This window comes from Lissotriton helveticus, chromosome 11 (assembly GCF_964261635.1).
Source record: "Lissotriton helveticus chromosome 11, aLisHel1.1, whole genome shotgun sequence".
NCBI classification, from domain to species: Eukaryota; Metazoa; Chordata; class Amphibia; order Caudata; family Salamandridae; genus Lissotriton; species Lissotriton helveticus.
Genome location: NC_136072.1, coordinates 1,085,740,977 through 1,085,758,898, shown reverse-complemented (window position 1 = coordinate 1,085,758,898; position 17,922 = coordinate 1,085,740,977). Strand labels below are relative to the sequence as shown.

Below are 17,922 nucleotides of genomic sequence, written 5' to 3'. Positions count from 1 at the left end.
CTTCACATCCTCCATAAGACCTTCAAATGGATCCCCTCCGACTACAGAAGGACTGTCACCCACGTACTCATAACCAGCAGACTTGACTACGGCAACACCCTCTAAGCCAGAATCAACAGAACTCTTCTACACAAACTCCAAACCATCCAGAACGCTGCAGCCAGACTCTACCTCGGGACTCCGCGTCATGAGCACATGACTCAACACCTACGCGACCTCCACTGGCTCTCCATCGAGAAGAGGGTCACCTTCAAACTCATCACCCATGCCTACAAAGCCCTCCACATCGGACCCAAATACCTCAACGAGAGGGTATCCTTCCACGTACCCGAGAGGAACCTTTGCTCTACCGACCTCGCTCTGGCAGAGGTCCACCGCATCCACAGAAACAAAACCGGAGGGAGAGCATTCTCCCACATCGCAGCAAGGACCTGGAACGAGCTCCCTGTGAACATCAGACGCTCTCCGACCCTGCACACGTTCAGGAAGGACCTCAAGACCTGGCTTTTCGACTGATCCGGAGCCGCCTCCCTCCCCCAGCGCCTTGAGACCCTCACGGGTGAATAGCGCGCTGTCTAAACCCCTGTTTGATTGATTGAAATGTAGTATTCTGGTCAGTTTTGTAGAACAGATCAATTGTGAAGTTATATGGTGTCTAGATTATGAGTATTGTGCCCAATTCTAGAGCAACAATCTTGCAAGTTGTGGCCATTTTTGAAGGCTATATCAAAAGCATTGTGTCCAATTCTGAACACTGCATCTGGGGTGATGTCAGTTTGTTGAGGCCACCACATCTGTTGTATTGTGTCCAGTGTGGAAGCCACATATGGAGAACTGTGGCTTCTGTGCTCGAAGCCACCTCCACAAAAGTGTGTCCAATTCTTGATGCCTCATCTGCAGTAATGCACCTAACTTTAGAAGCAACGTATTTCATATTGTGTTGAATACTGGGGCTACATCTGAAATGTTGCAGCATAGTTCACCCTGAAAAGCGACCAATGCCTTCCAGAAAAAAATGTGATTTGTGGTCTCTTGGATGTTTACCTACCAGATGTCACTCCTCCCCAATGAGGTGGACCAACCAGGGAGTGGAGTCGGCCATGCAGAGTTCTAGAACCTCTTGTTTCAGCCGAAGGCCTATCACTGGATTAAAGTCCCCCCGATAATTAACATTTCAGTGGGGGCCACCAAAACAAGTTCAGTCAGGGCTTGTAGCATGCTCTCGGTTAGTGTAGGTGGGACATATATACTTATAATTGCCCTGGGGCAGCCTACTTGTAGACCGGAAACCATCCAGTCTATTCAAACCTCAGTCACAACCACAGGGAATTGTCTTTTTATTGAAGCGATGCTGCTCTAAAGCCCCTTGTGAAACCAGAGTGATTTACTCTGGTAAAATCGTATCAGATCATATGATCCAGCTTTGTGTGTGTGTGTGTGTGTGTTCCTGTCATGTCTATCATATCCCCGATATGTTGAAACAAAAACCAACCATCTCCAACTCCCCTATACTTACAACCATGAAGCATCTGAACCCCTTGAAAATCAACACGCTGACCTCCAACGTGGGTTAGCCGCCTACCCAGCTGCTTGGTTCCAGCAACGGCTCCTACGCTAAGGCACTGCTTCAACTGCTAGCTCCATACAAAAATTACAAGGATAATAACGTTCTGTTATTATCATTTTATTTTTAGTATTGAGCTTGCAGTTGAAGCCAGGTTAGGTCTGGGCGGCGCCGGGCTCCCTGACTCTGAGTGAGGAGGAGTGATGGCTGCCCCTTAAGTGCGCCTGACGGTTTTGATGGCCGTCTTAGGCTGGCCAAACCGTCATGCGCACTTTGCAAGTTCTCCATAGTCTGTATTGTACAGCCTGGGAGAACATGCACGGTCTCCCAGTTTCTTTCTGAGCGCCGAACCACGGCACTCAGACCAATCGCAACGCTGCTGTAAGGCAGCGTCGTGATTGGCTAGGGGATTCTGGGAGGCTGTGTGCTCAATGGTTAGAGCGGCAGACCCTGATGCAGAGGTCTGGCCCGGGACCAGGGTTCAATTCCTGCCTCGGCAGCTCTTGGACTCAATCTCCCCGGACCTGATAATTCTCGCCTCAGTGCCTAGTCTAATCATGGGTCCCACTCTGTGACTCTGGGCAATAGCTTGCTTAATCTCCACAACGGCCCCAGCAGCACTTGGATGCCGGGCTTCACCTTGGGGGTGCCCAGGAGTGGACATTTCACTTGGAAAAGCCAGGAAGGGTTCCACAGCGGTATGAGTGCAGCGTCGGGACGCCCCGTCGCGTGGGCAGCCGTGCGCTTTACAAATACAAACACACATTTACATTTACATTCCTGCTGTAGAGGAGAGGTCGCAGCTCGCGGCACCCAGGTAAGTGTTCACTTGATTTCCACTTGATCTCTGTCCCACGCAAATAAATATGACTTTCCTTGGTGCAGTACTGTGAGTTTACCTAGGTATAATACATATATTGAAGCCTGTAAATATTTGAAAATCCAATAAAATTATATAAAAAATATTGGTGTTTGCTTCTAGTGTGTGTGTGTGTGTGTGTGTGTGAGAGAGAGAGAGAGTTTGTAGCCAATTATCCACCTGTTATCCTCACTGTTTCATGCACCTGTTGCTGATCTCGAAGTAATTTTCTGTGTGTTCCTTTCACCTTGTATTGATTGGTTTCAGGATACTTACTGTCCTTTCACTTCTCTCTCCTATGTCCTCACTCCACTGTCTTCCTCTCTTGCCCAAGCTATAGAGCACTCTTTGCCAAAGATTGTAAGGCCAATGGAATGCTGTTGAACTGAGTATAGTTTTTGTTCATTTTCCTTATGCACATCACATATCTGTATTATATGTGCTTACCAGTTGCGCTATTCATTTTTTTAATATTAACTTTTGCAGTATAACATAGATATAATCCGTGGGTGCTTATCCCAGTGCTATAAATTACTGTAAAAGTTGTACATATACATTGCTACCACAGTCAATAAATGGTTAACCTTCTGTTTATAAGTATGACTTTTAACCACACTGGGAAGCCTGGGTGGGTGGAGTTGTGCTATATAATAGGGCAGGGCATAAATAAACATTTGAGGAAGTTGGAGGTGTCCCAGAGGTCTGGAGGAAGTGTTAAAGAGTGCTGCTGGTAACCAAAGTGTGGAATCTTTAATTCAGCAATGTGGATCTTAGTTCCCACACCGGTTGACATGGTTGATTCTTGGCTGGCCAATGCTCAGGATGGTTACAGGGCATTAAGAAAGTCAAGAATATGGAGTGAATCACGTTGCAGCCAGCATTCCAGATAAGCTACAGATATTAGAGTGTTTAATTCCCTACTTTGGTAAGTTGAGAATAAATTTGTTATAGGAGGTATAAATGCATTGATCGTTTCAGATTGAAAGTATTTTTTTCTGTTCTACATGTTTCTTTGTAGCTGTTAATTCATGTGAACAAAAAGGTGTTTTAAAAAAAATGGTTTTAATAATAGTTTTTCAATCGCATTAAACAACATATGTTAAAGCTGCATGAACATTGAAAAACTGCAGTCCTAGACATTTCAATCATTAGCAATGTATAGAGCGTCTCTCACTTTGTATTGAATCATTGCAATTTCCGTCACCATCCTCCTTCAACTGATTTATCCTGCAAGTCTTCCCTTCCCTCCCCCAATAGTGCCTCAAGGAGACCTATTATTGGGTGGATCCAATAGTTTAGTAAGCATCTGCAGAACATACAGACAGCTGCTGAACTTAGCCCTATCTCCGCCCGACAGACCACACCCGCAACCTCCGCATCATCTTGGACAGCCAACTCTCAATGAAGAAACAGGTAGACCAGTCCAATCCGCCTGCTTCTTCACCCTACAAATGCCCCCCAAGATATACAGGTGGGTCCCAGTCAACACCAGAAGGATTGCCATGCTGGCCCTTATCACCAGCATACTGGACTATGGGAACGCACTCCATGTAGGAATCACAACACGTCTCCTGAAGAGACTACAGACAATACAAAACTGTGCTGCAAGATTCATACTCCACCTTCCCAAATGGACCCATATCACAACCTTCTTCAGGAGGATGCACTGGCTCCTGATCCAGAGGAGGCGTCAGCTCAAGATACTGTCCCAAGCATTTAAAGCCCTGCACAACGAAGGACCAGCATACATCAAGAAATGCATTACCTTCCACCAACCAACTAGACACCTTTGATCTGCCTCCCTCTTCCTCGCAAACACCCTCCGGATCTGCCGTACCAACAGCAGAGGACGCTCCAACTCACACCTGGCGGCCAAAGCTTGGAACAACCTCCCCCCCTACACCTCAGGACCTCCCCATCTCTCCCCAATTCAGGAATTGACTCAAGAGCTGGCTGTTGGAATGAACAAGTCACCATGAAGCGGTTAGCAACTTCAGAACCTTGAGACCCTCGCGAGGGATTTGCCTCTCTTTATAAATCATTGATTGATTGATTGCCAGAGAATTTTGAAATGGCATGTTGCTGCTGATATCAATGATCTAGACAAATCAGAAAGCCAGTACGGTCAAAGTTTTATTTCTCTGTTATTCCTTATATTTTTGATTTTACGGCTAATTGCCTGATTACTTGGGGTAGAATGGGCATGCCAGTAAGCTGCTTGTATGGTGGTCTGGCCACTCAGTACAGAAGAGGTACAAGGTGCCCATACCTAGTGGTATGTTCTAAGGTGGTATTAAAAGGGCCATAAAGCAATTAAAGCGTATTATATCGAGAGATTTCATAGAGCACTGACATGGCAAGACTAAAGGGTTAATAAGAGCAAAAATAACAGCACAGGAAACTGAGGTAAGACTTCCAAGAGGCCAGAGGGCACTGATGGAGTCTGTGAGTTGAGGCGTAGGGCACTGGGTGTGTTCAAAGTCACAAACCACTCAGATGTTTTAAGTATGTGCTTTTTTCTGTGCTAAATCATCAATGATTTTGTTATTTTGTGACAAGCAGCCTTTAGAATGGAATGATCATTTAAGAATTCTAGAGCAGCCTTTGTTGTGATAGCCAAAAACAATAAAAATATATTTAAAACAAAGAATTCTAGAACAACAAACTGCTGGAGCCTAAGAGTCTGATTCATCTGGATTGTTACAGACTGACTGTTGGAGCCTAAGAGTCTCATTCACCAGATTGTTACAGACTGACTACTGGAGCCTAAGAGTTTCATTCATCCAGGTTGTTACAGACTGACTGTTGGAGCCTAAGAGTCTCATTCACCAGATTGTTACAGACCGACTGCTGGAGCCTAAGAGTCTCATTCACCAGATTGTTACAGACTGAATGCCGAAACCTCAAGAGTCTAATTCATCAGATTGTTACAGGCTGACTTCTAGAGCCTTACAGTCTCATTCACCAGATTGTTACAGACTGACTGCCGGAGCCCTAAGAGTTTCATTCATCCAGGTTGTTACAGACTGACTGTTGGAGCCTAAGAGTCTCATTCACCAGATTGTTACAGACCGACTGCTGGAGCCTAAGAGTCTCATTCATCAGATTGTTACAGACTGACTTCCGAAACCTTAAGAGTCTCATTCACCAGATTGTTACAGACTGAATGCCGAAACCTCAAGAGTCTAATTCATCAGATTGTTACAGGCTGACTTCTAGAGCCTTACAGTCTCATTCACCAGATTGTTACAGACTGACTGCTGGAGCCTAAGAGTCTCATTCACCAGTTTGTTACAGACTGACTGCTGGAGGCTAAGAGTCTCATTCATCCAGATTGTTACAGACTGACTGCTGGAGCCTAAGAGTTTCATTCATCCAGATTGTTACAGACTGACTGCTGGAGCCTAAGAGTCTCATTCACCAGATTGTTACAGACTGACTGCTGGAGCTTTAGAGTCTCATTCATCCAGATTGTTACAGACGGACAGATTTCGATGAATTGTTCTTTCCATAGTTGAAGGCCATTCAGTGCAGATTGGTTGGGTCCTGAAGGTGATGCTGAAGTAGTGTGGTCTCTCGATCCTAGGGTGGATTAGGATGGATTGTGTTATCTTGGGGTCTTTGTGACTCCCTCCTCCTGCCATCCCCCCACTGGTGCAGTCTTTGTCCTGCAGCATCCTCTCACTGTTACACCTAGGCAGGATATTGACCATTGGTCAATCTATTCGTTTTCACCACTGGACCGGGTTGTCATTATGAAATGTCTCCTGTCTTTAAAAGGATTAACTTTTTACTCCGCTTCTCAGAAATAACTCCTCATGTTACCATATGTTGTTTGTTCAGTAGTGCCTGTCATCTGCCCCCTGCCTCTGTTCCGCTTTGGGTTTGAAGCACCGGGACACTCCTCAGAGTAGCTGAGCGCTATATAAAACTCACCATAACATAACATAACATAGCATAACATATCCAAATGCTTAAAGTACCCCTATGACAGCAGCTGTGGCATATCTGATGTTTCATACAACAGAGCCTCATACCACTTGGTCTTTAACGACTGGATGTCCAGCCATGCTGTGACCTAGCCTTCACCACGAGTTGGGTCATGGGGGGGGGATAACTCCCCCCTCCATTACGTTTATGGGGTGGTGCTGTATCCTGTGGGAATTACCACTCTTCACCTAAATTATATCCTGCTCCTGAAAAGAAAGCCTGCACTCTATAAAATGGAACACAAGCCTGCGGGAGAGACTCTTCTGTCGGTCTGCACCCACTAGACACAGGTGTCCACTCTTAAGGGCTTCACCTGCTGGGATGTGATTGTCAGTCAGCTCAAGGATGTGACCTCACAGTTGCTGAGTGTGTCCTTTTCAGATTTGCAATACAAATTTGATTTATACAGATCCCAATGTTTTCGATACTTGCAGCTCCGGCATGTCATCATGCCATATTTGAGAGATGCAGGAGAAATAGCTCATTTAAGCCAATCTTAAGATGGGAATTGTTGGAAGCAATGTTTCCAAGCTTTGTGAGCCACTTTTTAATAATACCCATGACACTTTCCACCAGAGACTATCATTGGAAGAGGATTTTGGCAGTTTGGAGTCATGCCCTGATGGCTTATAGGGAGGTTGCCATCTCCACCCGCTATTGCTTGGTTCGGTTTATATATTTACATAGTCTACTACACCAGAGAATAATTATGGGGTATGGGCTGGAACTTTTCCCCCACCTGCCTCTGATGTCATTGAGAGTAGGCCACATTCTTGCACGTGACCTGGAGATATCCTGTGATCCAAAACTGCGTTGAGGTGTTTGCCTCACTGTCCAGGATGTTTTGATGAGCACTAACACCTTCCGAAAACTGGCCTAGGACAGGCCATTGCTCAAAGTGACATTGCACAACATTGGAGCCAGAAGATTCTCCGTCCATTCAGGGATTGGTTAGAGGTGTGAAGAAAACCAACTAGGAGGCATGGGGTGCCCTCAGAAACTGGCTAGGATATGGAAGCCGTGCCAGGAACTATTACCCGCGGATTACTGAGGCGGGCATGGATGTGAGGCTGAATAGAGTGGGGTATGGTACCATCTTTGAGGCTGGTGGTGGGGGGATGGTCTTCTCTCCACCGGTCCTACATATATCTTACTCCATTTGACTACCGATCTCTAGGTTATATCTGACCCGCTTAGAACTACATCCAACATGTTGCTTGACTACTATTGTATGAACTGGTTGTTATTGTTCCATAGGACTGAAAAATGCCTAAAAATATATATATTAAAAAAGAGATGCTCAAAATGGATTGTAGAATAAAAGCAGTGTGTTGCTTAAGCAGGACGATCCGATGCAGTGATACCTGTAGGGAAAGTTCTGTCATGTATCTGGTGGCAAGATGACAAAGGCTTAAAGGGAACCTTAGAGGGGATGCAGTATGAGTAACCGTCATGGGAGGTTGTTTCAGTAGTCAAGAATTGTCAACTGGCCTATACCTAACAGTACATCGATCTAAATAAGCAATGCGGTGGTGTCACTTTCTCTTCAGTTTACCAGGTGTTTGAAAGAGTGGCCAAGACATACGATCTAATGAATGATGCTATGACCCTGGGCGTGCACCGGCTCTGGAAAGACTACCTGCTCCACAAGATGAATCCTTATCCTGGAACACAGCTCTTGGATGTGGCTGGAGGAACTGGTATGGTTCATTTTCTGTCACTTTTATTCTTTCTTTTGTCTTTATGTTGCCTATCTGCTCTCTTGAGTCTTGACCTCTTACCCTACTGGCTCTTTATTTGCACAAAATGTATTGCCTCGTAAACCTCATTTTATATCTTTGCTATGTCCATTTTTTATCCACAAGCCTTCTGTTTGTTTAGCTGCAAGTTATCGAGTTATTGACCTTTCACCTTTCCTGGGTCAGATCTACAGAACAGGGTAACTAAAGGAGCCAGACTCCTGTCCCTGCGATCTGCTGCCCGAAGAAGGACATCTGGGAGATTTGCCCCCTCTGTAAACATTTTTGGATGCCCAATCGTATTTCCTTATTTGTGAATGTCTTTGGTGTACCGTTTTGTATTTCTTTCCCCAGGTGACATCGCTGTTCGCTTCATTAATTATGTGCGCGCCCAGCGGGACCGCCAGCTCCGACGGCAGCTTAAGTCGAAGCAAGATTTGTCCTGGCAGGAAATTGCTGACCGCTACCAACAGGGTGACACCGGCTCCTTGGGCGGCTCCCAAGCTGTGATCTGCGACATAAACAAAGAAATGTTGAAAGTCGGAAAGCGGAAAGCACTTGACCTCGGTACCTCTGAGGGTGAGCCATACTGATACTGTTCTACGTTGGCCATGAAATGCAACCAAACCTTCTTGTGGTGATAGGCCTTTTATTTGTCCACTCATGTTGAGTTAACAATATTTGTTAAGAAACAAGTTGGGATGTGGCGCTCAGTGTGTCATAGTCAGTGAATTTCAGGCAATCTGAAAAATGTGGATACATTTGACTTTTTAGTCTTCTTACATAGGCGTGCTTGTTTAAGGCATTGCCCCAAAATTATTGTGTATAGCAATTTCTCCATAATTCTATGAAATGAACTTTAGCTTTTTGCTTTGAAAGCCATTTAGAACTTTTTAGTCATATGTTTAGTATCCAGATAGTTATCATGCTTTATCGGTGTTACCCATCAATAATGTTTGCTATTGTTCTTGGCACCCAGTACATGTTTAACTAAGGTCAAAGGCTGTGAGCTTTACCAAGCTGTGAGATATTGAACAGAAGGCAAACAAAACAGGATTACCTGATGTTAGGGTGTTAGTCATATTCCAAAGCTAGTTCCGTAGTGAATAATGCGACTATTGAAGGGTGGCCGTATGCTGTGAAGATGTGAGATGTCCTTTGCAAGGGTATAGTTGTGCGTGGCGGGAGTTACGGTGTGTGTTCAGAAAGACAAATAAGTGAATACAAAATATAAAGCACCATTGTAAGCAAGATTGAAGGACAGAGAGTGAGTGTGGGTGAAGAAAAGCATAGGTTCTTAGTTAGGTAATACTAAAAAAAGCTTGCATACCACACAAGGGAATTGATGAACATTTCAACAAAAAAGAGCAAAGGTATTAAGTTGTCACATGTGAGGCTAAGGTGCAGTGAAGTTCGGAATTACAGGTCTTGGCTACAGAGGATGCTCAGTATCAGATTTCCAACACACAGGCCAAGGATTGTTCATGGGGAGGTTGTGAACACGAGCCCTAGAACTCAAGTACTGGCTGCAGGCCAAGCCCCACATTCAGCCCTGCATATACCCCCGAAAACCGTGCACTACAGGGGCCGGATGGAAGCAACGGCCCTTCCTCCATCCGCTAATGTTCCTTTTATTTTATTTATTTATTTATTTATTCAAAGTTTTATATAGCGCGAACAAGATCCTTACAGATATCAGAGCGCTTCACAAAGACAGGACAGGGGCAGTAGGAATGAACAGAGATAGTGGGAGCAGTATAATAGTCACTAACATGGTAGGATAATAATAACATACATAAAACATATCAATATACAATCAGGTAAACAAGTAATATAAGACGGCACAAGTCATTGATCCCACTACAGAGGTGTTCAGGTACACCTTGGGTGTGTGGGTGGCTTATACCAATGTCCTAGTATATCGAGAACACTGAGTGGGGGCATCGGGAGAGTGAACAGTTTTAAAACAGTGTAGTTGAAATAATTGTATGGTTTAGGTAGTGCAACTGTAACATTTGTTAAAAAAACATGTGGGTTTGAATTAAAGAAATTCAATGAAAAAATAAATCTTCCTAAAGTTGTGTTTCCAAATAAAAAACTACAAATCATAAGCCATGACTTACACCCTGTCAGGGATTCCATACCTGATATGGGTTTGTCATTAACTTACATAACCCTTAAAAAGGGCTGTACATTTGATGGTGTTACGTTTGATTTTCTACCTTGTGTTTGAATAAAGCATTTTGATAGTGCCAAAGGTTGGTAGAGTAACAAATATATTACTTTTTTCCTTCAATGGGCAGGCTTGTCCTGGGTGGTAGGAAATGCAGAAGAACTTCCATTCATGGATGATAAATTTGACTTCTACACAGTTGCCTTCGGCATCCGGAACGTAACACACATTGAGCAGGTAGGGAGGCAATCTGGAGAAGTGTGCATTTTATCACATATACATATAAAGTGCTTTATAAATTGATATAGAGTTTAAAAACCTTTATATATGATTAGTTATTTTCACCCCCCTTTAACCTACCCATCTAAATGTGTCCCTTATGTCCTGGAAAAGTCTTTGCAGTTGGTTGTACCATTAAGAGGCCAAGGCCCTACTACACACAGCCTTCACACTATGCACAGCTCTTCATGGAGAGCTCACACCCTCCAGACAATCAAACCCCATTAGGTTGCCAAGCCCCTGCTGCTCACAGCCATCGCCCTGTGCACAGCATTTCACTGAGAGCCACTACCTACACAGCCTTTGTCCAAAGATCAACTGCATAGAGAGCCCACACCCTCCACACACCAGCCCCGTTAGGATGCCAAGTATTGTGTAGAAGCTTACACTCATTAGCACTATAGAAGCTATACTTTCCTCTAGTCGTAGCTCACTGAATACCTTTCAGAGTCAGAAGCGTATCACAAACTGTCACTCATTGGATGACGTCATCAGGGATGTAATCAATCATGTCATTAGTGATGTACAATGTGAGGTAATAAGCATTGCATGGCGAGGCGCAAGTTATAGTTCGCTCAGTAAACTATAACTGGTGCGCTTAAGTGTTATTTTTTTTTAGTTCACAATGGTATATTAACTGACATTGTCACCTTACCTTTAACCCCACTTTATCCTTTGTTTTTTATATCTTGTCCAAGACAGCACGTGCATTGTTGCTTGCAAGAGCTTTTTTTAAGGGCTTAAAGCCCACCCATTACTTACCATTGGATGGCTTTATCGCTTATAGGTCATTGCATCTCGTTTCATTTTACCTTCGTGTGTTTGTCCTATCGATGAACCAAGTACTGATTGATTTCTTTATAGCGCTCCTCCCATGGTCATACTCTGATAGAGAAGTTTTTTTTCTCCCTCCAACTGCGTTGCTTGTTGCCCCGAACCCCCCTCTTTCCCCCCTTTGCTTGACCACGTTTCCAGCACACTTGAAGTCTTGCCATTATCAGTCGATGACTGTGTTCCTGGGAATCCAGGCGTTCCACGCCAAGCAACAAGGACTGGCATGCAGAGATGTCTGGAGCCTACTAGTGCACTGCTCTGCAGCTGAAAGGATCGTAAGACTGGGGCAGAAGCTGATCGTTTCACACATCTACCTCACAAAGGCACACTCCTGACATGATGTGACTGATTCTGCCAGACTGGCCTTCGATGGCCTCAGCCTTGACAAGAGACTGGCTGCCTCAGCAATACAGGCCTTTCACAGGCCCAAGTGTGACGTGATGTGACCCACTCATCCCCCATGATAACAGCCTTTCACTATCTTCAACGTGACATTTGACCAACTCTGACCAGCCCTGCCGGTCTTTCACAGGCAGTAGCTTCACTTTGACACACTCTACCCTGGTCTTAATAGTCTTTCAGAGGCATGCAATCCACTTTTCATCAGACCTCTGCGTTATTCATTGGCATCAGGCTGACAGGACACCGACTGTGCCTCCAACCATATGTAGACAGCAGCTGGAAATGTGACAAATTGTCCACGTCTATCTGCCTTTCACAGACGCTGTCTTGCCATTTGACTAACTCTGCTCCAGACCCAGAGGTCTTTCAGAAAATGGTTGACTTTCCATTATCCTTGCCTGTTTTTTTTTTACTGGCTCCAGCTGGGCGTGATACTCTCTTCCCTAACCTTACCGTAATTTACAGCCATTGCCATGACACCGACTGACTATGCCCCTAATCTACATACCTTCAACAGGTGCCTCCTTGACATGTGACTGACTGCACCGTCCTACCTATGTATCTCTCATTGCCACAAGAATGTGTACCGACTGACTTTCCAAAGCCTTACAGGCTCTTCAGAAGAACACACCGGGCTAGCAACTGAGTCGCCACTATCCCTGTACTCCTTAAACTGGCACCAACAGGCAGTGCTGGAAAGTAGGTGGATCCCTCCGGATCCCAGTTCTGGCAACTTTTTCTGGGCCAGATCTGGGATCCAACCAACCATCGGAAAAATGCTGAATTTGTCCTGGTGTCAATTTCCAACATCGGGGCTCAATTCAGCAGCACCCTCACAGGTCTGCTTTCTGTTCGGAGCAGCAATGTGGGGGCAGCAAGGGGGCCATCTTATTTTCACTTCCAGGTGGGCCCAAAACAAAGGTCTGATTTTAGGCCTGATTTAAAGAGCCATTAGCCCTTCTTTTGTTGAAGTAGCATCCCGACTGGAAGCCGTCTGGACCCAACAACTAGACATTAAAGCAGTGGAAGGAAACAAAAGCACACAGCTTCTTACTTCACAAGTACTTTAGAGAAACTGACTGTTCAACCCCTATGTAAGAGGTGCTTATGTTCTGTAAGAAAGCTAGATGTCTCTGTGTGGAGGAGTAATTAAACAATTAATGATTGATATGCCACCTACTGTTTTAAAAAATATATATTTTATGGCTCCAGTCATCCCAGTGTAGGGAGTCAGAACTTTACAATCACACACAGACACAGTAAATGATACAAGTGTGTAAAGCAACGTGCAGGAAATGTTACATAACACATTAAGGGCTATAAGGCGTAGGAATCACATCATTCAGATGTATAGACCTTATATGTCAAGAGTGACTGGTTAGAAGAAACACAAGTTGAGGATATAAAATGTAATGCAGTCATACGGGATGTCTATACTAACAAAACTTTATTACTTCCCAAATAATCATCCTCTGCAATTTTAGAATAAAAACAGAATGAAAAGAAAACGACAAGAATCTACAATCATTACTTACAGTTCTCATGCAGTTCCTTCTGCTTGATGCAGTTAAATAGATCACTGGGCTATATGAGGATTGCAACTTATGAAATTGCATTAGCCTGCTTACCTATCTACATAAAATATAAATCTGTGTACTCTATATGTTCTAAGATGTGCTTTGCAGCGGGCACATTAACCCTGTACGCTACTTTATGAGTGAATACTGTGACTGGATAAAACGCAGAACTCTGCATTAACTTCCAGAATTATCTTACCGCCATGATAATGCCCTCAAAATTGCTGAGCACTTAAAGAATTATGCAGCAGGTGCCTTAACCCTGTAAGATACTTTCAAATGCAGCCTCTTTGTAACCGATTAAGTAAGCTACAACAGGTTTAATTGTACAGTTGTCCTTGTTGCTAATTTCTTTGTTGCAGTTTTTTTAACATAAATGTTTAAGCTGACTGTCAGACTCGGTGTTTCAAGCTCTGCTCCATGTGACTCCACCCCATTTCCTCTGCCACACCTTGACTTCCAATGTACAGGTTCCGGGAGTAAATGTTCTCTAATTCCAGGACTGCAAACAGGAGGTCACTGACTAGGCCCCAGTGCAACCAGCCTTGGACAGGTCCAGTCTGTTGAGATCTCCCCACATTTCTGCGTCCCTAAGGTCATGTGCCCTTCACTGACTCTGAGGAAGTGTCACACTTGAGCCTTGGATGCAAATTCCAGAAACTGTCTTGTACTCTACTCCTTGAGTCAAAGGGTCCTTAAAACACATTTCTGGCAAGCTGAGCGGCACCTCCCATGACTTGCCTTTGTTTTATTTAGTGAAAATGTATATTAAAATATATATATAATCGTGCCTTGCCCAACACCGCCACCCCTCCTTTTAACTCCGTTTGACTGCATGCAGCCACGTTAAACAGGAAGGAATAGTAATACAGAGTCAAAGGGCCTGGTTTTGATGTCGGTCAGACCACCACCGACAGGCCATCGGTCCGACCACCGCATTACAATGTAGGCGGTCAGACCGCAGCGGTTGGGGGGGGGAAAGACCTCTGCCTCCGACAGGATCATCTGATCCTGATTGGGCGGCGGTTGGAATCCCAATCCCAAATTGAGGTGGTGACGGAGCAGGCACCAACGTTGGAATAAGGTATTTATTTCCGACAGCCTTTTCATGTCAGAAAGACTGGCATGGAAAGCCTGATGGAAACGGACTTTGGAGCCCCCAAACAGGGCCCTGTCCATCGTGGGCCACTGTAAAGTGAACCAGGGGGCACTTGTAGTGCCCCCACACACCTGCATGCACCACATGGTGCAGGGTACACAGTGCATAGAAGTGCAGGAAGAGCCCCTTTGCACAGCGGCTTTTACTGGGCTGCAGTACAAGTAGCTGTGGAAAGGAGCACTTTCCGACTGCTAGCATGGCAGTCCTATTCAAATGTGGCGGTTGGACCACCACATGCTTGTCGGGTGGTCTCCTGACTGCTGCAATAGCGGATGGTCGTCTGACAGACCGCCATAGTGATAACCCCCAAAGTTTAGGGGGAGATGCAGACAGTTGGAACACAATGTTACTATACAGCTTTGGATTTGGGGTTAAAAAGAATTGCGGTTAAAGCGAGGCAGTAAGTTGGAGAGGTGCTAAGTGGGGCACAGTTGGGTAGGAGGAATGACCATCTATCCTTGGGTAGAGAAATATCACAGAAGTCACTACATAAAACACAATGAAGCCTCTAGATAAGAATGAAAAGGGAATGAACAACTAAAGGCGCACACTAAGTGTTATGTTCCCGGGTTAGGCCCAGGTAGCGAAGCATATACGACAATGTTAGATTTGTTTCTCTGAAACTACTTCGTTTACACATCTAGCTTCGCACAACATTATCATGATGCCTCAAACATCATGTACAGGGCCTCTTCAGGCACTACGTACAAATGTTTTTCAATCTTCATCCACCGGGTGACAGAGCTATCTACATGTCCATACCATTGCTAATCTACAACGTATATCGCAAGGCTACTTTCTTTTATAAATAATGAGCATCCCAATCGATTAACAGATGAGGCCCTTCAGCTGACACCGAGGGTCCCTGCGGGCTGAGACTTTACCGCGCAGTGGTCTGACATCTCTTGAGGGGTGTCCAGTTCGTAATGGTAATGGGGTTGGATTGTCCCATGGGGAGATTTTTGGCTCCACGCTTACACTCTAGGTGCACTTAGAGTAGGGTATGCATAGTAGGAGTATGCCTGATTACTGCCTTGTTTATATGCTTGCATATCATACAAACTGTTTTAGCACCATGGTAAAACTGTATCCACTATTTACACTTTTGGTGCTTGTAATCACTTTCATCTGCTTCTGTCTACTGATTATCGCAACACATGTATTCTATACAAGAATACATTTGGTTCAAGAAATGTATTGAAAACGTCCCACTGTGTATTCTGTATATGAGCACTAGTGAGCACAAGTGAATGGGCGAAAAGTTCTGATCTGTTTCCACGATCCCTGAGGGGGTCAGGGTTGTCATATTCGGTGGTTGCCGGAAACCATTTGCTCCCTGGTAAGGTTAGGGGGGCTTGTGGTGGCACTGTGAGCTAGCTGGTCTCTAGGCCAGCATATCCTGCGGCGGGTGCTCTAAATCAGTCCAGGCACCTCACCAAAGTTTATGTTGTCCAAACAAATGCGCATGTCCTGCGGATTAGTTGGAACTACACAATATATGAAGCCTAAATCAGATACAGGAACTACCAACCGATAAGCACATAACTAATAATTTGGGGTCTTAAATAACCACAACAAAGTTTCGCGATATTACAGGAGATAAAAAGGGGAGACACGTATGCATAAGAAATACATTTTCTAGTAGAGGACCAAAAGAGGCTTCAATTGTGCTGATTCCTTATCTAGCACCTGGCCTCAGCCAGCAGGTGGATATTGTTGAATGGGCAGTAAGAACAGCTCTAGTTATCTTTTGCTTCAATCTGTACCAAATGTGGGGGAGGAAGAATTTCTAGGGTCAGCACTACCAAAGATGGCAGAGAAAGCCATGGGTCCACTTGGTTAGCAGGGGATTTCAATGACGTCATGAACACAGAAATGGATAGGATCAAATAGATCCTACAGACGTTCAGGAGGGAAAAAGACTAATGCAGTACTTGGGCTTGATGGATAGCTGGAGACATAAGCACCCATTTTTGTACGGCTACTCAAACTACTCACATTACTCCCATGTTAGTTGGCTACAGGAAGCAGAACGGGGACCAATTGCATTCTCTAATCACTGATGGCATCCTACACATCTCTGGGATGAACAGTGACATCCGGGCTAGAACCATGGTTTGGAAACCTAATGACTGCTTACTCAAAGACCTGATAATAATGCTGAGAATTGAGGAAGACTTTAGGAAGCTGAACACCTTAAGGGAGTACAGGTGTCCACAACAATGAGGTGGAATGTACTTAAAGCAGTAATTAGGGGATTACTTATATCTGGAAGCAAAGCTGACAAGATGCAAATAATTCTATTTGTTGTCCGGAACGACCATTAAGTAAAACTCAATCACAGCTAACTTGGCGGAAGGTTATAGAAATATGAGCCAAGATTAAAATTATATAAATGAAAAAGGTGGTGTGTGGTGGCACTTAAAATATATTATGTGAGTTCAATAAATAGGAGCACTGGCCAGCAGACTTCGGGCTGCAAGGGTGCACAATATACCATAGAAATTCAAGGATAGGGAGGCCGTTGGGTTGCCTTGGAAGAAGAGAAGCCGGACGAGTTAAGGAATTCTGTGAAAAGCTGTGTAGAAAAGAGGAATCCAGGTCACAAACAAGGAGACTAACTGGAAGCTGACCCCTACCTACAGCGGAAGATTGAGGCTGCAAGTAGTAAAAGCGCAAGGAGCAAACAAGCCCTTTGCTATGTTTTAGAAAACATTTGCTCTGAGGGCGTGGTCTGCTGTCAGACATGCATGGCGTCCGGGTTGGATTGGGATGCAATATAGTTTTGTGTAAGTGCTCAAACTAATCTTGATGTGCTGTGGGGGTGGAGGGGAGGTACCTCATTCCCTTTGTCTTAGAACCTAACGAATAACTGTGGAATTTGTGGCAAAGACTGAATAAAAGCCTCTCTGTGAGGATTCATTTTGAGTTTGGTTCGTCATTAATAAAACTTGTTTGTCAACTGTTCTGTCAGGGACATTGTGCTGCAATATTACTCTGGCAGAGACATTTCAAGGTAACCTGAATAGTGAAAATACTGAGTAGCCTTGATTAGGGGTCAGAAATGTCAATGAGGTTTGGAATATTGGATTAGCCAATCTGCCACAACCAACCTTTTGTGATGAGTATTGTTAGACCTGGCCTCTTTTGGCGTAGTTTGCCCTGTCTTTTTGCTTCTGAGCTCCGGTTTTTGACTGTGTACAGAATTTTGTTTTTCCTGGCTTTAGGAACCTGGGCACATCACCACTACTGACCAGTGCCAAAGTGCAAGTGCTCTGTACCTACAACCTGATGGTAATTAGTTCCTCCATGGTTGGCATATTTGATTTACTTGTAAGTCCCAAGT

General features: G+C 44.6%; 1 protein-coding gene across 1 annotated transcript in view; it reads left to right on the top strand.

Annotated features, from left to right (window-relative positions):
- COQ5 (coenzyme Q5, methyltransferase) overlaps window positions 1-17,922 on the top strand; it is a 46,428-nt gene that overhangs the window by 13,773 nt on the left and 14,733 nt on the right. Inside the window, exons 2-4 of the mRNA XM_078667692.1 lie at window positions 7,964-8,113; window positions 8,507-8,731; window positions 10,456-10,562. Of these exons, the coding sequence (XP_078523818.1) occupies window positions 7,964-8,113; window positions 8,507-8,731; window positions 10,456-10,562 (482 nt within the window). The remainder of the gene's footprint in view (window positions 1-7,963; window positions 8,114-8,506; window positions 8,732-10,455; window positions 10,563-17,922) is intronic.